The 24,159-nt window shown below is 46.4% G+C and overlaps 1 protein-coding gene and 1 long non-coding RNA gene across 7 annotated transcripts; one reads left to right on the forward strand and one right to left on the reverse strand.

Moving 5' to 3' along the window:
* Nucleotides 1–1,674: 1,674 nt before the first annotated feature.
* TTC4 (tetratricopeptide repeat domain 4) lies at nt 1,675–23,716 on the reverse strand. Of its 6 annotated transcripts, none has more exons than XM_014737438.3 (11): nt 23,280–23,716; nt 22,760–22,877; nt 21,709–21,870; nt 18,366–18,443; nt 16,787–16,911; nt 10,789–10,875; nt 8,725–8,942; nt 8,032–8,113; nt 4,994–5,076; nt 2,840–2,933; nt 1,675–2,717 (listed from the first exon to the last, which is right to left on the reverse strand). In XM_014737438.3, exons 1-11 carry the CDS (start codon nt 23,388–23,390, stop codon nt 2,682–2,684), a joined length of 1,194 nt encoding a protein of 397 aa, XP_014592924.2. In that variant the 5' UTR covers nt 23,391–23,716; the 3' UTR covers nt 1,675–2,681. The 6 variants fall into 6 exon arrangements, 5 of the variants coding, with proteins under 5 accessions (XP_014592924.2, XP_023485019.1, XP_070103957.1 ...); XM_023629251.2 differs by having other exon boundaries at nt 22,708–22,877; nt 23,280–23,502; XR_011431071.1 differs by lacking the exon at nt 8,032–8,113.
* Nucleotides 8,941–12,909, forward strand: LOC138920233 (uncharacterized). Its single transcript, XR_011431073.1, has 2 exons — nt 8,941–9,244; nt 12,551–12,909. It is a non-coding gene; the product is annotated as an uncharacterized lncRNA (long non-coding RNA).
* Nucleotides 23,717–24,159: the final 443 nt, after the last annotated feature.

Consider the following 24,159-nt stretch of genomic DNA (forward strand, 5'->3'; position numbering starts at 1 on the left):
CCCTGAGGAGGGGAGTGCCCGGGGCCCTTTCCCCACACTCCCCACTTGGCTCAGCCCGCCTGCCCAATGCAGCAGCGGGGCCATGAGCTCTCAGTAAGTGGGGCAGGGTGAACCACCTGGAGCCTCAAGCCGGCTGGGAAATGCCGACTGAGCCAGGAACCATTGAGGGGTAGGGGCGGGGCTGGGGGGCATGTGCGGCCTTCAGGGACCCCTGCTCCCCGCCCCAGCCAAATTCTAGTCCTAACCTCCACAGGCCCGCTCGGAAGTCTGTGCCTGTTCCACTCTCCCGGCAACTAAAGAGGATGGCAGAGGTCAGAGGCAGCGGAAGCAGGGGAGGCCTGGAGCCTTCCTGGAGGAGGTGTAAGCCAGCCACGTTAAGCTTAAGCCTGGGAATGCGGTTGCTGATGCTTGTGTGCCTGCAAGTGAGGCTTTGGAACAGGACTGGTTTATTGTTTTTCACTCATTAGTTCCTTCATTCGTTCATTCATCCGTCCACTCGGCATGCTCACACTCAGCTCCCACGGGGTCAGGCCTGGGCACTCAGACAAATCCCCTGGCGCCTGCGCACTGAGAGCCTGCCACCTGGAAGGTCTAGTGCAGCGTTTCTCAAGCTCAGCATTTTCGACAGTTTGAGCAGGTAACTCTGTTGGGGCTGTCCTGTGCACTGTAGATGTGTAGCAGCATCTCTGGCCTCTACCCACTAGATGCCAGTAGCACCCCACCGTGTTCTGACAGCCAGAAATGTCTCTAGACATTGACAGGTGTCCCCTGGGTGCACCGTTGCCCCTGGTTGAGAATCACTGGTCTAGTGCTACTGGTCTGCAGAGATGTGCCCCTGGGGATAGTTCACCGGAGTTAAGAGCTAGTCACTGAGTAATTATGTGCCAGGCACTGGACTGAGCGCTTGGCATACAGCATGTGCACAGAGGTGCCCTGGAGGAGCCTATGAGGGGGTACAGTGAATCACTGTCCAGATGGAAGAGGCTCCAAGCAGCAGGCTCTTACTCAGGCACAGCAAGTCAGCGGCCACCAGGCCCCACTCTGGTCTAACAGTCTAAGTCTCTCTTCTCGCCTTCCCACTTCTGCCCCACCCTAGCTAGAGGGAGGAGCAGGGACTGCAGGGAAGGTGGAGCGGAAGCTGGTGGATGACCCAGCCTGCCTGCCAGGAGCCTTCTGAGGGCTGTGTGATGAGGAGGAAGGTCATTTAACGACCCTTGTCAGGTGTGCATATTTCGAATGTACAACTCACTCTCATGTGATATCTCACCCCAGCCTCAGTGTCCAGGAAGGGGGCAGGGAATGAGTCTGTGTCACAGATGAGTCCGGTGGCACTCTGGAACCTGCTTTGCCCTGTGACAGTGAGGTTGGCTGCTCCAGGGAACCCTGCAGTGTGTGCTAGGGTTGTTGTAACGAGACGTCAGGCCTCTTACACAAAGTGCTGAGTTCTTACAAAGAGATCCAAGCGAGGAGTCTAGCTGGGGAGTGAGAGAGAGTGGCCTCAGTATGGCCTAAGCCAGGCTTAGGATGGAGGCTGGACTTCTGTTTGCTGCCACAAGCCACAGGCAGGGACCTGCAGCTGGAAGGACAGCTGCATGGTTTGTATAAATATTCCACAGCAAATTGTCCTTCAAAGACAATGAAGCACACAGCACAAAACCCCAAATGAGTCCATCGTAAGGACAGCAGCTGGTTTCAGTTTAATGATGTATTAGTTAGCTTTGCTATAGTAACCAGCTCCAAATCTCAGTGCTTATTACTACAACAAACACTTATTTCTCATTCATGTTACAATCAATGGCTGCAGGCCAGCCGCATCAGCTCTGCTCCGCGTGTCTTACCATTCTGGCACAGAGGCTGAAGGAACAGCCCCTATCTGGGAAGTAGGTTCTCATGGCAGAGGGGAAAGAGCACTCTGGCCCCTCGAGCTTCTGTGTGGACACGTCTGCTCACGCCCCCTGTCAGGAGCAGGGAAGTGCGTTCCTCCCTGGGGAACGCACTGCCAGGAGTCCTTTGGCTCCAGGTAAGGAGACATAAAGTCCTCTAGGAAGGAGGGGCAAACAGCTGCAGACAAAAATAGAACCTACAACAATGACAGCATGCAAAAAGATTTTCCAGTTTAAAAGGCACAAAATCCTAAAATGTGAAAACTGGAGAGGCACTCAGAGTCCACTGTCCACGTCTGTCACGGTTCTCCATACTGCAGAGATCAAGAAAACTGGCAAACTGTTTAGGGGTTCTGGAAGATCCCAGTTTGTAGGCTTTATGGCTGCAGAGCCAGGACTCGGCTCTCCTCACCCCAAGGCACCTGCGGCATCCCCACGGAGCACCCTCTGTGCTCGTGGAGTGCCTGGAGGCCGGGGGCTCTTCAGTGCCCTAAAATGACACGTGTGGTTTGCGGGCATGTGCGGCTGGAGGGGCAGCTTCTCGAAGGCCTCTAACTCCACAAAGGTTCAGAACCGTGTCACTGGACCCTGCCTCTGGCCACAGGCCAGTGAGTCCCTCGGGTCAGGTGCTGCGGAACTGCAGCAGACGGTCCCTTCGGAGATGGAGGCTCGTGGTTAACACAGCTCACAGTGAGTCCCAGGATGTCATGACCGAGAAACGGAGTTTTGTATCAGAGGAGGAGAGTGAAGACCAGCTGGACTCAGCACTTTGACCCGAAGGGCGGCAGTTCAGGGAAGTCAGCAGCTCCTGCCCAACCACGATGCGAGGAAGGACTGTCCCCAGGGTGACAGAAATAAGAGTCTGTCCAGCTGATTTATGCTGGATTCCAGGCAGAGGAGGGTGAGGGAGGAGATCCAGGGGGCCTGGCTCCCACAGCCTGGCTCCGTCACTTTACCTGGTGTACCTTTCTCCCCTGGAGATAATTCCTACAGAAAGGAGAGGATCCTACGCAGACCAAAAATGCCGGGGTCAGGGCTTTTACAAAGTACCTGAAGTGAATACAACAAAGAGAGGGATTAACTGAATTGCAATCTTAATCATCCATGGACCTTCCCAACAACACTCAAGGTGAAGCTTTGGATGCGAGTCAACATTAAAAGGCAAGTTTGGCACATTTATTTGGTTGATTGTTTATAAATCTGGCAGATTAGCATGACCCTCTCCCCCTTACAACCTAGCCAGAACCTTTGGGACAGTCCCCCAGCATCACATGCATCCATGGCTAAACATGAAATAAAACTACAAGAACATGCTGTTATTCACTTATTCAACAATGAGTGTCCACAGTAAGACAGGCCCTGTGCTGAAAGCAGAGATTAAAAACAAACAAAAACCACTGTCCCTGCTCTCATGTCTTGGGGGAGGGAGATAAATAATCGATTAATGATAGCAAGGCACAACTGTAGAAGCATTTGTGTGGCACAGTGTTAGTCCAAGGGGCATGCTTCTCTCTAAGGGAAAGGCTTCCTGGAAGATGCCATGTCTGAGCTTGACTTTAATTTGGAAAGGGGCAGTGAAGGGGCATGGGGAGCAAAAGCCACAAGGTGCAGGTCACCAGGGCGTTTGCTGCTGTTGGGGAATAAAGCAAACAGAGAGGGGTAGCCTGGAGAGGTGGGCAAGGCCTTGGCCTCCCAGGTTGAGGGGTGTCAGCATTACCCAGGGGACTTGGACCTGGACAGGGGCCTGTAATTTGGCTCCACCCAGTTCAGGATCTGAAGCTGCCAGAACCCTGTCCTGGGTAGCCTCTTGCCGTGCTAGTCATTTAAAACATAATCACTCCCAACAGCATTTGCATTTTCTGAGAAGCATGAAATTGTTTTTCCTCCACAGGTCAATCTGCTTTCTGTTTAGATTTCTCCCCCATCTTTCTGGAGATGGGGAAGAGTGGACCTCAGGCCCTTCAAGAATTCTGGGTAATTTGCCAACAATGAGAAAATGAACAGCTACAACTCTGTCTATAAACTAGAAGGGAGATTTGGGGCCAGAAAAAAACACTGCCAAGAGAAGTCATTGATCATATCTGAAGAAATCTTCACCTCCAACCTGCCAGGCCAAAGCAGAAGCCTCTAGACCAGCTGGACACCCTCACCGAGTCAGTCACCACATCACCAATTCCCCTCCAGTCTGCCTCCTAAACCACTCTCCAATCGATCCCCCACTTCAGGCCTCACCATCAAATAGTACACTTAAAATCTGTACATTACTTGTAAATTTTACCTAAATGAACACCCTCTGTGGCTCCACACACCACCATCAGGAGCGAGTTCACATCCTCAGCAGGGCATTCGAGGCCTTCACGCATGGCCCTAACTTAGCTCTCCAGCCTCATGCCCATCACACCCAGCACCCTCGGTCCCCTAACACACTGGGCTCTTAGCCGACATACAGAGCATCTGCTTTGCTCAAAGCTTAGGGAAAAGCTGTCCAAGACTCAACTTATAAATTTACTGAGGGCACTCCCTTATAGTCCAGGACACCTCAAAGCTGAAGAAAGAGACCACGACCAAATCTACTGACTGCCACCACTACTAACAAAGATGCCCTCTTACAGGAGGTCAGCCCTTCACGGTTTACAAGAGCACTTCAACTTCTCTCTCATTGGCACTCAAATACCTGAGAAGTATGTAGGCAAGAGCTATTAGTCCCACTCTAGAGGTGAGGAAACAGCCCCAGGGAGGGAGTATGTGCTTGGAGTCACACAGCCAGTAAAGGATGGTGTCTGACTTCAAGAACCAGTGCTCTTTCCACATAATATTGGGGACACAAGCATAGGAGGGCAATCCCAGCTGTCTTCAGGTACAAAAGTCAGGCAGCTTTTCCCTTCTCAGCCCAGCCCTGTCCAGTTCTCCCAGTCTGAGGGTGTCATGGCTGCAGTGCAAACACTGCAACCTGTTTGGCTAACCGCCCGGGCGAATCTCCATGGCTGCCGTCTCACTCAGTTTTGTGTCCAGGGCAGAGGGAGGGGCAACCAATCAGCAGTGGCATGAGAAGCTGGCTGTATCCCTGAGATGGTGCCTGCGCATCACTCAGCCCCAGGAAGGTGACTCACCTGGGGTGCTGCAGCACTCGCAGCAAGGTGCTCTTGGGAGGCACCCGGTACAGTTCTGCCCTGTCCTCATCCTCAAAGTAGACCTGCAAGATGAACAGAGGAGCAGGAGTCAGATATAAATACGGGGCTTCGGTAGCACTAGGCACATTGAGGCCAAGTCTAGGGAGAAGTTAAAGAGAGGCAACTGTTATTAGTCGAATGCCTCCTTACAGAGCTGTGCAGTATAAAGCACTCAGTCCTCCCCATGACACTAAGAAAGATATTACAGCTCCATTTTCCAAAGATAGAACCAAGGCTCAGAGAAAGGAAATAACTCACCAAAAAAGCCCCACTAGTAAACAAGAGGAGCCAAGACTCAAGCCCAGGCCTATGAGCTTTTCCACCCCTAACAGTTTGGTCCTAGAGCCATTAGGTGTGGGGGAAGAAATCCAGGATGGCCCAGAGCAGGGGAAGAATCCGACCAGGGTGAGAAGGATGTCCAGGCAGGGGACAGCCCTGTGCAGGTGTCCAAGCCCAAGCAGGGTGAGGAAGATGTCTGCACAAGAGGGCTGCAGGGGGGTGAGTTGTGTCAGAGCCCGGCCAGTGGAGGAGGGTATCCTCATGGGGGCCGGCCAGTCTAAGCAGGGTGAGAAGGGCTCCCTTGTAAGATAGCTGTCCAGGGCGGGTATGTGAGCCCATGTGGGGTGAGGAGGGTGTCCATGCTTGCGGACAGCTGATAGGGGGTGTCGGGGCCCAACCAGGGTGAGGAGGGCAACCACTCATGGCAGGGCGTGGCCTGTTGGGGAGTGAGAACCCAAGCAGGATGAGGAGGATGTTCAGGCAGGGTGGTTGAGCAATGTGGGGTGTCAGAGTGTGCATAGGATGAGGACGGAACCCATGCTGGGGCAGGAGCCTGATGTGAGAGTCAAGAGGCCAAGTAGGGTGAGGACGGTTCCCTGTGGGAGACGGGACAGTGGTGTTGACAGGAGGAGAATTAAATATAGGGGGAGTGATCAAACTAACAAATATATGAAGAATAGAAGCCACTGTTACAAATAGAAAAAGGGAGAAAATAGATCCTGTGGTGTTGGATTAGAATTGGAAATGTCAGTGAGACCTCATGTTTTCTCTCTCTTTCTCTCTCTCTCTCTCACACTCACTCACACGCACACACACACACACACGGCACTGGAGCAGTGAGCACCCCCCCCCCCGCCCCTATACTTATGAATACACCTATTGCACAGATCTTGGTTCTAAATACCATTTTCCATGAGAAAGAACCAGGACTCCTTGGGAAAAAATAGCTGATTCCAGAGCTGGGGCAAGGGAAGCACAATTTGCCAGAAAGCAAGGAAGTGCGTAAAAAATGAAGACAAGTCAAAAGGACACAGAAACAAATTTGAAGGGATTTCCATTGGCCAAAGCTGGGCTAATCTGAGCATAACATAATCATAGTAATAGATTATAACTCAATGAATCAAACAGGAAACCATAAATCCACTGATATAGATATAAATAAATGATTATGTTGAAGGCCTGATGAACAATGGGACATTTATATCATTTCAAAGCAGCTCCCTATAAAATACTAATTACAAAGGGGCAGAGAGTAACTTTACAGTAGAGAAGCCTGGCAGACCCCACCTCAATCAGGTGATCAAAGTGAACATTGTCAGTTATGGGACAGATTGAAATCATGCACCTGATAGGCTGCAACAAGAACGCAGCATTACTTCTGTGATGTTCCAGTCAAATATGCATAATCCAGATCTAGTCATGAGGAAACACAAGACAAACCCGCACTGATGGACTTTACACAAAATAACTCGTCTGTAGACCACCAGCTCTGGGGGGCTCACAGTTAAGACTGGGCACTCTCACCACCGGGGCCCACGTTCACTTCTGGTCAGGGAACCACACCACCGGTCTGTCTGCTGTCAACTGTGGCGGCTACGTCTTGTGATGCTGAGAGCTGTGCTACAAACACCAGCAGGGTCACCCATGGTGGGTGGCTTTCAGCAGAGCTTCCAGACTAAGGCAGATTAGGAAGAAGGACCTGGCCACCCACTGCCAAAAAATTGGCCATGAAAACCCTATGAAGAGCAGTGGAGTGCTGTCTGATATAACACTAGAAGGGGAGAGGATGGTGCAAAAAGACCAGGCTGGGTTCTGCTCTGCCGTACACAGGGGCGCCAGGAGTCAGCATCAACCTGATGGCACTAACAAAATCTTCAAAAATGTTGAGATCAAGAAAGTCGAGGAAAGACTTAAGAAACTCTTCCATCACCTGAAGGAGACTAAAGGGACATGACCAACAAGTACAAAACAAAGTAGGATTCTCGACAGGTCGCCTTGCCATAAAGAGCATTCCTGGGACAATTTGTGAAACGGAATGAAGTCTGAGGATTAGATGGTACTTAGTGTATCAACATTAATTTCCTAATTCTGATGGTCGACTGGGATTGTGAAGGAAAATGTCCTCGTTTGTAGGAAACAGACAGTAAAGTATTCAAGGGTGATGGGGCATCAGCTGGCATCATACTCTCAAATGGTTAGAAGACAAATTCTTTGCACTGTGAGTTGTGATTATTTTCTTTTAAATCCCAACAATAGAATATTATTCAGCCTTAAAAAGGAAGGATTTCCTGACACGTTACAACATGGATGAACCTCGAAGACCTTTTGCTAAGTGAAATAACCTAGACACAAAAGGACAAATACTGTATGATGCCACTTAGATGAGGTACCTAGAGTAGTCAGATTCACAGAGACACAAAGAGTGTTGGTTGCCGGGGCAGGGAGAGGGGAAATGGGGAGTTAGTTTAATGGGTATAGAGTTTCGGTTTGAGATGATGAAATGGAGAGGGATGGTGCTGATGGATGCACAACAATGTGAACGTACTTAATGTTACTGAACTGTGACTTTAAAAATGGTTAAAATGTAAATGTAAAATTTATGTTCTGTATATTTTACCACAATTTTTTTTTAAAGGCAGTGAAACCTTGCCCCCCAACCAAAAAAATCCCATAGAGGAACACAATAAAACTTCTCTTACCTCTAAATTATCAGGGCAATATTTTTGCTCTAAGTCCCAACAGGGCGTTTCACCAAACATCACCATTAGATGATCAATAAACCTATAGATATAACATGTACTTTCTGGGTATCAATAACTCATGATCGCTCTATTTTCCCACATCACAGTCCCCAGACACGAATTCACAGAGACATCAAGAATGTATAAAACATGAAATGCAGGCTTAAGCCATTTTGGCAACAGTGCCCAAAATGTATGTTATCACTTGTCCTATTAGGGCATAATACTTTTTTCTAAGCTGACACAGGCTTAACAACATTCCTTACATTTAGCCACATTTTAAGCATTAACTCTATGAAATCAGACATTAAAATTGCTGGTTATATTTTTTCTAATATACACTTCGGTACTTTGCATGTACTACCTGCATGATTTCCTATCTCTCAGAGCTGTGTACCAGTGCTGGACAAACCCTGGACTGTGGTGTTTACTGACTAGCCCAGTCAGCATGATGGTGAGACTTGTGTCCGTCACTGCAGAGCTAGTCAGTAAAGGGAGCAATCAGCTGCCCAACAGATTATACCAACCAGACTGTGAAACCCTCCAAACCGTTCTCTTCCCTCCTCAACCAAAAGTCCACCTGTCCCTCCTGCCAAGACAGCAGAGAAAGAGCATGCAAGCAAGAGCAGAGGGCTCTTGGGAAGTAAGTACCTGGAGTCCTCGTGAAAAGCTGAGATGAAGTCCGACTGGGCGTACTCTGGGTACAGAAAAAGCACAGGCCAGCTCAATCTGCCCTGGTCATCTACACTCAGCCTGGCTCCACAGGGGTTCCCAGAGCTAAGCCCATCCAGGAAAAGCTCACCAGGACACTCTGAGGCCGAATCTTCATCCTCACCGGCAGCTTCCGAGACTAACTTGATGTTCCTAGCCTGGGTTAAAGACAGAAACGCACACACAGCCCCTTACTGTGTGGAAGGATGCAAACCCATTTCACCAAAACAGGGAAACTCTAACTCAGCCAGCTCCCTGAGGGCCAGCTCTACACGTGATGCACCTGCGACGACCCTGAGGCCTGGCACACCGCTGGTGTCGCTCTGGTTTAACCAACCTTCACCAAACATCTATCACGTGCTAGACTGTGTCACAGAGACGAGCGAGATGTGGTTCCTGCCCTCAAGCCCCTGCTCGTGGTCTAGTGGGGAGACAGCTCTGGAAATAAGTACCACATAAGGTAAGAAGTGGAGCTGTGGAACTGCGGACGATGAATAGTGAATTTAGCCTTGGGGCTGCAGGCCAACCAGGGCATGCCAGGCCTTGAACAACTTTGAAAGGCAGAGAAATAAAGGTGTGGGGAGGGTGGAAGGGCATTCCACCCCAAGGAACAGCATGTGCAAAGGCATTGAAAAGATCAAGAGGGTGGTGTGTACAAAAATGGCAAATGTTTCAGTTTAGCTAGGACATGGAATATTAAAAATAATGCACACTGACTTAATCTTGACTGCCTCGTAAAAATAAGGATAAATCAAAGGTCTGAATAGTAGTCACCTCTTATGTGTGTGGAGGTTCCTAAGCTAGCAAATGAGGGGAAAGTTACATGCAATCAAAATTACCGCTGACTGCGATCTCCTAAATCAGGGGTTGGCAAACTTCTCCTTTAAGGGTCAGGTAAGAAATATTTTAGGCTTTGTGAGCCAAATGGTCTCTGTTGAAATCAACTACTCAACTCTGCCATTGTAGTGTGAAAACGGCCACAGGTAACAGCGAAGCCAACAGGCAGGGCTGTGATCCACTGGCTGCAGTTTGCTGACCCTTGCTTTTATATTTTCACCAGCGGTAAAATATAGTAGGTGTGGCTTTGTGTAGACTATGGAGAGTGATTCTTATGTACACTGAAGCTTGAGATATTAGACTGAAGGAGAAAACAAAAATAAGGTCTGTATGCAAATGTCTGGGCAATCCAATATTGTACATTTTAGAAAATGGCCAAATCCCTCACTGTGAATGAGGATTCGATGGAGAATCTAGTGTATTCCATTCTGTTTAATCTGTTAATATGTGTTAACAGATTGCTCGTTGTGGGGAGGACTAGTGGAGAGCATCTTAGTACTGCAAAGTTCTCAGTCAACAAGGAACTTAAATGGGTGCATAAGTTAGCTCCACAGAGACTGAAACCAAGAAGCTACCCCACAATCCCCTGGCAGGTGCTAGCTCCCTTGTGAGGACCAAGCAAGCCAGGCTCAACAGGAGACTTGCTGGGTACTTAGGTAAAAGCAAGACTTGGATCAGACTGCACTCATTTAGAATGCAGAGACGAGAGGGAAGGGGAGGTAGAATTTCGTTGCTGTTGTTATAGGTAGAGAAGCAACATCCTAAAACGTCAGACTTCCTCAGGATGCAGCATGACAGTGGCTAGGAACAAGGGCCTGGCTCTGACACACATTAGCTCTGAGAGGTTTCTTCGCCTGTCTGAGACTTCGTCACCATCCAGCAAAACACGAGCAAGAAGACCTACCTGCCTCAGAAGGCGACTGTGAGATTAAGTGATGCCTGACCGTACCAAGTATTCAGCGTAGGTTCCCTGAGACCAACACATGCACACCCGTGGGAGAGCTGACTGAACCCAGGGGTCCGGCTCCAGAGCCCCTTCTTCATACCGCTTCACCGAAGCAGACGAACAAATTCATTCAGGTAAAGCAGCCCAAGAAAGGTTCCCAAGAGGCTTCAGGACTAGTGGATTTAACAAGAACTGTGAGGGCCTACGGTCTGAGAACTCACCTTGACAGCCTGGAGTAAAGCCTCATTCTGATTCTGCTCCTTCTTTTCTTTCACTTTTGCTTTCCTTATATCCCTCTGTTCAGTTCGCTGGAAATGAAGTTCAGGTGCATCAGCTCTAGAGAACCTGCTTCCTATTCCGTTACACCAGCCTGTGCCTAAAAGACCATCTCCGGTCTCCATCCAACCCAGCCTCCCGCGTCAAGGGATACCAGGGGCCGGATTCAGTTCAATAAATACTTACTTAAAAAGCGCATGTCTGGGCGCCAGGACCGGTGGCAGCAGAAATTTAAAAATCTATAGATCCTGTACCCAAGGAGCTCAGTCTACCGAGGGGGACAGACAAGTAAAAGGTCACGTGTTACCCAGGTGGTGAGAACCGAGAGGTATAAAACAGCGGAGGGAACAACTGATTCTGCCCCTCTGAGGAGGGGCTTTAGCTAGACAAGGAAGATTCCACCGGATGAAGGAGAAAGGACATTCTCAGTAGAGGGACTGACATCAGGGCCCATGGGGCATTTCAACTTCTCTGGTGTGGCTGGGGTACAGAAAAATACACTGGAAAAACCCAGCGCAAGACCTTCTCAGAGGCTCTGCCTTTTGCACAATGAAAATCCATGAGAGAAAAGTACCATCAGTCTCCTGAGCCTGGCAGAAATGTAATGGAGATTTCCTTTTCCTGCTAATCTCCTCAAAAGCAGCTGATCCTGCTCTTACCCTCAGGACTGTGGACTAAAGGGGTCAGCAAACTTTTTCTGTAAAGGGCCAGATAGTAAATATTTTAGGCCTTGCAGACCATATATGGTCTCTGTTGCATATTATCTGGTTTTGTTTGTTGTTTATAACCCTTTAAAAAGGGGGAAAACTTTCTTAGTTCACAGAACATGCAAAAACAGGCCACAAGCTGGATTTGGCCTGTGGGTCAGTTTGCTGACACCTGCCCCAAAATATAGCACCAACCACTCCTCATTCTTCCCATGAAAGCCCCAAAAAGGCTAACACAGATTTTTTTCCCTTGTGAACCAAGTCCATCCTTTCAGGGAAACAATGACTGATAATCCTTGGCCATTCTTTCTCCATTCCAGTCTGCCAAGAGCTGCAAAACCCCTTCCCGCCGTCAGGACGTTTGACTGCTCTCTCAAGAGCATGCCACCCAACGGACACTGCTAGACTATGTCCAATTCTGCCTTCACAGTTGAGCTGCGCCCAATCAGTGCCTGGTCCACACTAGAAAACGATTAAGATGGATGATTAAGGATGACTTGGGCTCTGTCCCAAGTTGCTTTCACTGATTTACAGGATGCAAGTGGGTGGATGTGGCTTCCTGCTTACCTGAAGTTTGGGGTCTTGGCAGCCCACATAAAGTGGAATAAAGGCAGGAGGATCCCTGAACTGTGGAGTTTGCTGCCCTTTTTTCCAAAAATCATCAACTTTGTTGAAGTATAATTTACAGATTTTAAGTGGACAGTTCAATGAGTTTTGGCACACGTGTACCGAGTACCCAGCACTCCAACCAAGACAGAGAACACTTCTACCCCCTCGACTGTCGCCACACGCCCCTTTGCAGTCAACCCTCCTCCCAACCCATCACTGATGAGTTTTTCTTTTTGTTGCCAAGTAATATTCCATCATATGAATATACCACATTTTTGCTTATCTTTTTTCCTATTGTTGGATACAAGGGCTTTTCTGGGTTATTATGAATAAATAGGCTATGAACATTCTTATACACGTTCTTTTATAAACGTGTTTTCATTTTTCTTAGGTAAATACCTAGGAGTGAAATTGCTGGGTCACAGGACAGCTGTATGAAATTGTCAAATTGACTTCCAAAGTGGCTGTACCATTTTCCATCCCGCTGGTAATGTATGAGAGTTCCAGTTGCTCCACATCTTCGCCAATATTTGGTCTTGACAGTCTTGTGAACTGGGATCCTGATGAGGTTTATCTGCATTTCCCTGAAGTCTAACAATAATGTGCATAATTTTATGTGCTTATTGTAAATCTTCTTTTGAGAACTGTCTGTTCACTTCTGCCACATTAAAATTTTTTCATATTGAATAGATTTATGTATTCTGGATACAAATCCTGTTAGATATATGTATTAAAAATATTTTCCCATTCCGTGGCTTGCTTTTTAATCTTAGCGATGTCTTTTATAGAATAGAAATTGTTTAGTTTTGACTAAGTCCTATTTATCAATAATTTTGTCTTTTAGGATTAGTATATATTTTACTTTTTTTAATTAAAGTGAAATTCACATGACATAAAATTAACCATTTTAAAGTATACAATTCAGTGGCATTTAGTACATTCACTATATTGTACAACTATCGCCTCTATCTAGTTCCAAGGCTTTTCAACGCCCTAAAAGGAAACCCCAAGCCCATTAAGCAGTCACTCCACATTTCCCCATTTCCCCAGCCCCTGGCAACCACTAATGTGTTTTCTGACTCCATAGATTTACCTATTTTGGCTGTTTCATATATATAGGATCATACAATAAGTGATCTTTTATATCTGTCTTCTTTCACTTAGCATAGGGTTTTTGAGGTTCATCTACATTATAACATGTATCAGTATTTCATTCCTTTTTATGGCTGAATAATATTCCGTTGCATGGATTTCCCACATTTTATCTATCATCAGTTGACAGACATTTTGATATTTTTCCCACTTCTTGGCCATTATGAACAGTGTTAACATGAACAATCATGTGTAAGTATTTGTTTACATACTTGTTTTCTTTTGGGTATATACCTGGGAGTCAAAGTGCTAGGTCATATGATAATTCTATGGTTAATTTTTTGAGGAATTGTCAAACTGTTTTCCATAGTGGCTGCGCCATTTTACATTCCCACCAGCAACATATGAGGGTTTCATCATTTCAATCACATCGTCATGAACATTTGTTATTTTCCTTTTTAAAAAAATTACAGCCATCCTAGTGAGTGTAAAATAGTATCTCATTGTGGTTTTGATTTACATTTCCCTAATGACTAATGATGTTAACCACCTTTCATGTGTTTGTTGGTCATTTGTGTATCATCTTTGAAGAAATGTCTATTCAGATCCTTTGCCCATTTAAAAAATTAGGTTGTCTTTTAATTACTGAGATGTTAAGAGTTCTTTATATATCCTAGATAAAAGTACCTTAACAGATAGATGATTTACAAGTATTTTCTCCTATTCTGTGGGTTCTCTTTTCACTTTCTCAATGGTGTCCTTTGAAGCATAAAAGTTTTTACTGTCGATGACGTCCAGTTTATCTTTTTCCTTTTTTTTCTTTTTGAGGAAGATTAGCCCTGAGCTAACTACTGCCAATCCTCCTCCTTTTGCTGAGGAAGACTGGCCCTGAGCTAACATCCATGCCCATCTTCCTCTACTTTATACATTGGATGCCTGCCACAGCATGGCTTTTTGCCAAATGGTGCCATGTCCACACCCGGGACCCGAACCAGCAAACCCCGGGCCGCTGAGAAGCGGAACGTGCACACTTAACCACTGCGCCACTGGGCCAGCCCCCTACTTTTTCTTTTGTTGTTTGTGCTTTTTGTGTCATAGCTAAGAAACCATTGCCCAATCCAAGGTCATGAAGATTTATGCCGATGTTTTCTTCTAAGAGTTTTATAGTTTTACCTCTTACACTTAGGTCTTTGATCCATTTTGAGGTAACTTTTGTATATAGTATGAGGTAGGTGTCCAAGTTCATTCTTTTGCATATGGGATGCAGTTGTCCCAGAATCATTTGTTTAAGACTATTCCTTCACCATTGACCCTTGATGAGAATCAATCATCTGTAAATGTGAGAGTTTGTTTCTGAGCTCTCAATTCTATTAACACTTATCTATATGTCTATTCTTATGTCAGTACCATGTCTTGACTGCTATGGCTTTGTAGTAAGATGTGAAAGTGGGAAGTGTGAGTCCTCTTTTTGTTTTTCAGGATTATTTTGGCTATTCTGAGTCCCTTGAATTTTCATATGAATATTAGAATCAGCTTGCCAATATTTCTACAAAGAATCCAGTTGGAATTTTGATGCAGATTGTGTTGAATCTGTACATCAATTTGGGGAGTACTGTCATCTTAACAATATTAAGATCTGATCCATAAACGTGGGATATCTTCCCATTTATTTAGGTTTAATTTCTTTCAACAATGTTTGGTATTTTCAGAGTAAAGTTTTATGCTACTTGTGTTAAATTTATTCCTAAGTATTTTATTCTTTTTGATGCTATTGTAAATAGAATTATTTTCTTAATTTCACATTTGGAATATTCATTAAGTATCTATGGGAGACAACTGATTTTTTTACACTGATGTATCCCACCAGCCTGCTGAACTAATTTATTAGTTCCAGTAGTTTTTCGTGGCTTCCTTAGGATTTTCTATATACAAGATCATATCATTTGCCAATGGAGAGTTTTACTTCTTCCTCTACTTCAGTTTTTGAAGAAGAGGTTTGCTGGACATAGAATTCTTGGTTGACAGTCCTTTTGTTTCAGCACTGAATTTCTTTCATCCACTGCCTTTTGGCTCCCATGTTTTCTGATGAGGACTCAGCTGTTAATTCATCAAGGATCTCTTATATGTGAAGAGTCACTTCTCTCTTGATGTTTTTAAGATTCTCTTCTGTGTCTCTGACTTTCAACAGTTATGATGATGATGTGTCTGGGTGTAGATTTAAGTATACCCTACTTAGAGTTTTATTAAGCTTCTTGGAAGAGTAGATTACTGTTTTTCATCAAGTCTGGGAAGCCTTTGACTGTCGTTTCTTCAAGTGTTCTTTTGCCCCTTTCTCACTCTCCTCTCCTGAGACTCCCATTATGCTTATGATGATATGCTTGATGGCATCCCACAGGTCTCTCGGTCTCTCTTCATCTTTCTTTATTCTTTTTTCTTTCTGTTCCTCAGACTGGGTAATCATAACTGACCTATCTTCAGAGTTCTGCTGTTGAGCCCTTCAGTGAATTTTTCATTTCAGTTATTGTACTTTTCGACTACAGAATTTTTTTTTTTTTGAGGAAGATTAGCCCTGAGCTAACTGCTGCCAATCCTCCTCTTTTCGCTGAGGAAGACTGGCCCTGAGCTAACATCTGTGCCCATCTTCCTCTACTTTATATGTGGGATGCCTGCCACAGCATGGCTTGACAGGAGGTGCCATGTTCGCACCCAGGATCCGAACAAGCGAACCCCGGGCCGCCAAAGCAGAATGTGTGCACTTGGCTGTGCCACCGGGCCGGCTCCCAGAATTTCTATTTAGTTCCTTTTTACAATTTTTCTTCAGTGATATTCCCTACTTGATGAGACATCATTCTCATATATATGTATTTTTTTAGTTCTTTAGACATTGTTTCCTTTTGTTCGTAGAACAGATTTAAAGCAGGTAGTTTAAAGTCTTTGTCTTGTAAATCCCATGTCTGCAGTCCCTCAGGGACAGTTTCTGTTGATTTTTTTTCCCTGTGTATGGGCCATAGTTTCTTGTTTTTTTGCATGCCTTGTAATTTTTTGTTGAAAACTGTTGTTGAGGTATGCATATGTTCACTAATTTCAAAGAGGGGACTGAGTTTCAGAAACATCAGGAAGTTGCTCAAAATTATACAGTTCTGCTTTCTCCTGTCTGGAATGTTCCTCTCCTCACCTCCATCCCCCGCCTGAACTGAGTAAACTCCTGCTGAGTCTTCAAGGGATTAGACTCAGGCATCACCTCTTTCCCCAAAGCTTCTCTGCCACCCCAGCTCTGCCCTGCTCTTAGCCAGGGCAGTGTCGGATAGCACTACTACACACACTATATTCTTGCTTGCCTCTGTCACATTATAACTATTTATTTACATGTTTGTTTACCTGTCCTTGTCTCCGGAGTTCCAAGGGTAGGGACTGGTTTGGGTTTTGTTTTTAAAGAAGAAAAAATTTACAGTGACCCAAAAGACACAATCTGGGGAATGCTAATTAATTAATGCTAATTAACAAATGCCAACTGGCTACTATTTCTGTCACCAACCTTCAACTTGTCTGCTTTAGCCCTCATTTCCAGAAGCTTCTTCTCTTTGGCATCTATCTGCAGCCCCTCATCGCACCAGTTCACAGCCTCGGCAAAGTTTTTCAGTTCCAGATGGCATAAGGCACCTGCAGAACCCAGAACCCTTAGAATCCACGGACAACAGGCATGAAAAGAACCCTACGTGAGCAGGAGCCCCACTCCTACCAACTACCAGGCAGCACCCTGAAGGAAAAACAGATGATACAGCCCCTTGTGCTGCATTCCCCAGACAAGAAGAATACTTTTTGTATCTTAGATCCAAAAGCTCTCTAGGGCCCATTCAGCTCAAAACTCCTGTAAGCCTCCCTGGCATTAAGGACTCTTAAAGTACGGAAGGCTACAGCTTAATGGCACAGTACAGGCTCGGGAATCAGACAGATCTGGGCTGGAAATCTGGCTCTGTCATTTACTAACGAGACATTAGACAAAGAACTGAGCATCTCTGAGCTTCAGGTTCCTCATCTGCAAACAAGAAGAAAAAAGCCCATCTCAGATAATTTTTTTAAATGAGAAGAAAAGGCAGAATTTTCCTCAGGCATTCCTCAAACAGTGGCAAGAGCAAAGACGTCGGGTCTCTCCTAGAATCAATCTGATGGTTCCAGGGTTGAGCTGCCTCTCCTTTAATCATGTTCATTTTTTCTCCAGTTAGCCTCTTTAGGTTTTCCACAGAAATTCAAAATATCAGAACTGCATGAGCTTAGATGTCAACAGAATCCAACCTCAGAGATGAGCAAACTGATACAGAGAGTGGGTGTCTCGCCAAGGTCACAGGGTAAGGTAAAACTGACTATTCAGTTAAGGATTACATACTTCCAGCCTGCGGCCAAATCCATCGGACTACACTCAATTTACTTGCCAATCTCTGTTCAGTATCTTCTTTCCCTATAGCGGAGGGACTGGGCTCTACTTACCCACCCCAACCATGAGTACCTAAAGAAGCCGAACTTTTATAAAGCATTTTAAGTTGGTCCATGGGGATACAGGAAAGATTAATATGTGATGAATAAATTAAAGTTCGCGAAGCACCTTAGAGCTTCCCAAAGAAAAGGTGAAGGATAAAAGTAATAAAAGTACTATTATTACATCGAAAGGTCACACTACAAAACAAAAAATAATCTGGGAACATCTCAGCATCAGAGTTATCAGCAAAGGTCCCATGACTTATCTGTTAATTAACATTAACATGGCATTTGACGATCTTGCCTTCCAATCAGCTAATCTGGAAAAAAAATTAGAATGTGGCTTTTCGAACTGCTTTATTTTAATTAACTTTATTCTTTATTAATTTAAAACGAGGAGTTTAAATTTCTCTACAAATTCTTAAAACACAAAGGGTTAGATTATTCTCCAGAGAATTCTTTTAAAAATGGCATATCGCTGTTGATAAGGACCAAGAACTTAATACCAAGACTGCAAAACTAAGGTGACTTCATTAGTATCTCAGCACCTTAATATCAAAGCTTAAAAGGTCTCCACTTGTGGTGCAGCGAGTGCCAACTTCTCCATAATGACAATCATACTGTAGTTCTACAAGACTTACCTCTTACTATGGCTTTGAGGTGGCAGGGTTTGAGCTTTCTGGCAGCAGTCACATCATTGAGAGCAGAACGCAAATTGCCTAACAAAACACCATTTAGTAAAAGAGAGAAGAGTGTGGAGTCAGAATATTTCCAAAATTTTGTGTGTAAACACAAAGACACTCTTGTACAGTCTTGGAGAAATATAAATCAGAGCAACAGTTTTTAGAAAAAAATATAACTGTACTCAAGAGCCTTAGAAATGTTTATAACATCAGGCAACCCACAGAACAACTATAAATGGCTAGCACATGAAAGATGCTTGGCATCACTAATAATAAGAGAAATTAACACGAAACTGGTAAAAATTAAAGACAGATAATATCCAGCATTGGTGAAGATATGGAAAAAGGGCACTCTAAGGGTAAATTAAGAGAGCAAATTAGCATGCACTTTGTGCACACACTTTGACCCAAGAATATTCTTCTAAAAATTTATCCTTAAAAAAACTTGCACAGGGGCTGGCCCCGTGGCCGAGTGGTTAAGTTCGCGCGCTCCGCTGCAGGCGGCCCAGTGTTTCATTGGTTCGAATCCTGGGCTCGGACATGACACTGCTCATCAAACCACACTGAGGCAGCGTCCCACGTGCCACAACTAGAAGGACCCACAACGAAGAATGTACAACTATGTACCAGGGGGCTTTGGGGAGAAAAAGGAAAAAATAAAAAAAAAAGTCTTTAAAAAAAAAAAAAACTTGCACAAATTTGCAGGAATAAATGTAACAGCATATTAATGGCAGCATGACTTTTAACTGTGAAAAGCTGGAGGTAACCGAAATATCCTCAATTTAGTAATGATTAAATAAATGATGGTAAATCCATACTATTGAATACTATGCAGCCATTAAAAAGAGTAAGACAGATCTGCATGTAAAAGGCTTGACAGAATGTCTTTGCTATACTGTTTGCACTGGTGGTTCAATATGTATAGAAGCCTATTTTTCTAAAACAAACCAATCTAAATATACAGACACATATGTGGGTGTAGGTGCATTTTAAAAAGGGTGCATTCATACACACTGGTTATCCAAACTAGAAGGGCGTCAGGTAGACTGTCACTTTCTAGTTTATACTGTAAATATTACTTAACAGTTTGGTATTTACCCATTCATTTCACTTCTAAAACTCTAGCCCAGGAGTCAGCAAAATTTTTCTGTAAATGGCCCTATAGTAAATATTTTAGGCTTTACAGGACACATATGATCTGTTACACATTCTTCTTTGTTAGTTTTACAATCCTTTAAAAATGTAAAAAGCATTTTTAGATCACAGGAGGCCAGGGATCCAGATGTGGCCTATGAGCCAGTTTGTTAAATCTGCTTTAGCCTAAGAATAATCAGAATTATTAGGACAACATTATCACTAACTTTGTTTATTTTGCCTAAACAAACCTAAAAGCAGCTATTTACTCAACAATGTATAGAATGCTAAAGCAAATAGTGTAAACACTGGTATGTCCATATAATGCAATTTTATGTAGCTACTAAAACAGTATTCACAATTTGAATGACAAGTGAAATTATTTGTTATAAAATTAAGTGAAAAGAACTGAATACAAAATTGGATGAACAGCATTATCTTAACTACGGGAAAAAATGCACATAAAAGAGATCCAAAGACTTCTAGTTAAAGGTGACAGACTGAACACATGCATTTAACTCAACCCCCACCACATTCATCCTTCCCCCCAAAAAAAGCCATAAACCTAGAGACAAGAAGAATGACAACATAGAACACATTTTAAAGCCGGAAAACAAAAGGACAAAGGCTAACTGACTAATCAGGCTTGAGAAAACTGAATTCTCAGCCAGCAGAGGAAAAGCCCCAAAGCTACCAAGCTGTACTGCAGACCCTACAAAGTACTCAGGACTAAGGAACTGCCAGCACCAAGGACCTCTGGAAATGTGGGGACAGGCGTCTCCCATGCAGTGCACTTTGAATCAAACCTGATTCTGCATCCTAATCCTAGCACTGTGCACCCTCAATTCATTTTACTAGATTTACTACATTTGACTAGTTTCTTACTCTGCTGACTAGGGATAAAGCTATGAGGTCAGGAGGAATATCAAATGTGAAAGTGCTTTTTAAGTCAAACCAGTGACTCATCATTTAAGGAATGGCTCTGATTATGATGCATCTCCTCCTCTGGTATCGCACACACACGGTTTTTTCTTGCAAGGTGCTTTTGGTCTTAGGAGCCCTATACGTGACATTCTCTAAGTTCCCCAAGGAAAGGAACTACGTAGCTCTTGTTCACAGTACAGTGCCCAGCACAGAACAAGACCTCCGTCTGTCTGCTGAATGAAGAAAGCATATTCCTCCAGAAGTTGGAGGGCTGGGTTTCTAGTCCAGGTTCTGGCACTAAGCAAAGGGTCCCTGTCTGGGCCTATGTAAGATGAGGGGCTTGGTCAGCCCAAACAATCTCTGAAGTTCCATCCTACTTTTCCCTTTTAGAACTTTGCAATGAAACAGACTAAAGGAGAAAACAGTTGAAGCAGACTATGGTTGAAGAGAAACTCTGCTCAAATGGTGACGAGTCCCAAGAGACTCATCCCAGCGAGACCACAGGGCAGGGCTATTCTCTACCAGCCCCTCAGAAATGCTTGAGGCCATTCGCAGGTCCTCTCTAACCCCTGTGATAAGAAACAAGGGTCTAACATGACCAAGACTAGTCACCAGTAATGCCACCAAAGAACCAGTGTTTCCCAAAGTCACATCTGCAGAACAGTCCTGCACGTTAAGAAGTGTTGCTTGAAGAGGAGGCTTACAAAACTTGAGAATCACAGGGTCAAGTCCTTCGCTGTGGGTTTGCTCAGCATCCTGACCATACTAATGTGCACTGCAAATCTGCAACAAAAAGCCGCACTCTCCAAGCTTACTCGTCCCAAGAATATCTTTTACTTCAAGGGTCACACAGACTACTCTTGGAGAAATTCTCCCTTAGATTAATATAGTTTCTCTCACACAAAGATCTCAAACCCTTCTAGCATCCTTGGGAAGAGGGTAAAGAGTCCAGAAAAAAAAAATTTGAGAGAGCAGAAGCATTTGGGCTCAAAAATCCCAGATCATACCAACTCATGTATTAAGATATTTGATGTCACTCATTTGGTTCAGATAGAATTCTACCATGTATCTGGTTTCCCTTTTCACCAAGTCTACCTGGAAGATCAGAGTTCAATTAAACTATCCTAGGTTCTGGGATCAGCAGGTCCTCCTCCTCTGACACTCTCAAAGCCTCCACTAGCCATCATAAAGGCTTTCATCACAAATTAATTCTTTACAAAGCACAAAGTAATGGCATAATTACCCAGGTAGTACTGTGCTGCTGCCCGGTTGGTATAAAGGACAGCATTCAAATCAGGGTCTGCACATTTCTTCTTTAATCCTTCAGTGTATGAAATCACAGCTTTTTTATAGTCTTTTTCTTTAAAGTAATCATTGCCCTCATCTTTATAGGTCTTGGCCTGTTCTGCAAAGAAGAGAAGAAACAATCACTATTTTCTGTTTTTTAAAAGGCTCATTAAAAATATTCTAAATCAGGGGCCGGGCTGTGGCTGAGTGGTTAAGTTTCCCCACTCCCCGGCTGGGTCCCAGGGTTTTGCTGGTTCGGATCCTGGGCACAGACATGGCACCACTCAAGAGGTCACTCTGGGGCAGCATCCCACATGCCACAACTAGAAAGATCCACAACTAGAATGTGCAACTATGTACTGGGGGGATCTGGGGAGAAAAAGCAGGAAAAAAAATATTCTAAGTCATGCAATAATGTAATATATGATAAACCAATTAGAAGAAACCAGTAGGGACGGAAAACTCAAAAAATTAATGCTATAAAACTGGGCATCAACGTGGAGAAACAAAGTCACGCGTACTTAATGCTACAATCAATTCCAAATATCTTACAAGGTAAATTATTAAGTGATTACAAAAAAAAAAAAAGGCATAAAGGAAAAATACATTTATCCTAGCTCTTAAGGAAAGGACTTTTTTTTTTAGTTACTGAAAAAATAGGGCGAAATTATACTTCTTCTGCTTCTGTTATTCTATTCCCTGGAATGCAAATTCCCGTCCTCCCCCAGTAAAAACCTACAGATTGTTAAGATTCAGTTCCAACGCCCGTCCACCGCGAGCCCACTCCCGCCCGCCTGGCGCCGGCCCTCGTCACCCGCGTCTGTCCGGTGCTCTGGAGGGCAGTCTTGGCCACCCCTCCCAGGGCCTGGCATTAGACACCCCAAGGCGCGCACGCGGCCGCCGCGACCCGAGCCCAGGCGAACTTCTTGTTACCAACGAGAATCTTGCGACTCACTCGACCTCAATCCAGTGGAGACAGAAACGAACGCGGGAGTCGCGGAAGGTACCTTCTGGAGATCGCTCCTCATCGAAAATAATGGACTGGAGGCAGGCCAGGTCAGGGTTCTCCCGCGGGTCAACCTCCGACGGCGCTTGCTTCATGAAGAGCGGGATCTTTGCAAATTCCTGCACGTTAAGAGAATGAACTAGACCCACAGGATTGTCCGTTCCATAGGCCCAGCTCCGTGTCTCCACCAAAGCTTCCCGGCAACTCCTCACGACCGGCTCTCTCCCCGGCCAGGCCTCCGTGTCCCGCCCGTCGGCGGAGAGCGACCTCTCAGAGGCCGTCGGTCCCCGCGTTCCCACAAGAACGGCCCACCCACCAGGCCCCGAGCGCTCTCCGTTCCCGGCCCGCGACCCGCCCCCTCGGTCGCCGCCCCGGCGCTGCTGCCGCGAGGGCCACTCCGCAAGCGGGGACGCGCTCCGAGGAGCCCCGGGTCAGAGCCGGCGGTGGGGGGACGCGGCCCGTCCGACTCCACAGCCCACGCTCGCAGGCGCGGCGGCCGCGCTGGCGGACCCGGCGCCCACCTCCTCCCACTGGTCCTCGCGGAAGCCGCCGCGGTAAGGCTGGCTGCGGAACTTCTCCAGGAATGCGTCCATGGCTTCGTCGCCGGCGGCGTCCGGCGCTGGCTGCTCCATGGAGCCCCTCGACCCTCCGGCCACGGCCCCGGCGCCGAGAACAGCGCGGCAACTTCCGGCGGCGCGGGCGCGCCTCGCTCAACCCTCCGGGCGGCGCAGGCGCGCGCGCCTCGAGTTCCGCGCTGCCGGAGACCAGGCCGGCCGGGTTCCGCCGCGCCCCGCCCCCACGCCTCTGGGCTGGGTGAACCCCGCGCCCCGCAGGGCCCCGCCGTCGCTTGCTTCTCTCTTCCGTCCCGCTCGCCGTCCCGCGTTTCCTGAGCTCCGGCCGCGGCGGCCGGGCGCACTGTGCCGGGCGAGCTGCCAGGGCTGGTCAGGCAGCGGCGGGAGCCGGGGCGAAAGGTGCACAGCGATGGCGCAGGCGTCCCAGCAAAGGAGGAGCCGGCTCGGCGGGGTGGCGGGAGCAGCGGCCCGGGGACGGGCGGGCTGGGGCCGGGAGAGGCGAGCGGAAAGCAAGGGCCGGGGTGGTGGCCGCGCGCGACCCTGAGGACGTGGGGCTCGCAGATCGCCCGGGAGCGTTCGGGCCTGGGGGACAGGAGTGCTGTGATCCGACGTGCCTGGTTCTGGGGTCAGCCGGCCCCGACCCCCACCGCTGAGAGGAAGCAAGGTCCCGGGGCCCGTGTGCCTTCCTGCAGCCACTGGGTTACCCAGCAAGTGGCCGTGGGGCCCTGCATTGGGGGCTACAGCCTTGGGGAGCCCACAGTCCGTCCTAGAAGAAAAGACGGGCCGCAGACCAGTCTAAACCGGGCTGGTCACAGTCCCACAGTGGAGG

This window comes from Equus caballus, chromosome 2 (genome assembly GCF_041296265.1).
Source record: "Equus caballus isolate H_3958 breed thoroughbred chromosome 2, TB-T2T, whole genome shotgun sequence".
Taxonomy (NCBI): Eukaryota; Metazoa; Chordata; class Mammalia; order Perissodactyla; family Equidae; genus Equus; species Equus caballus.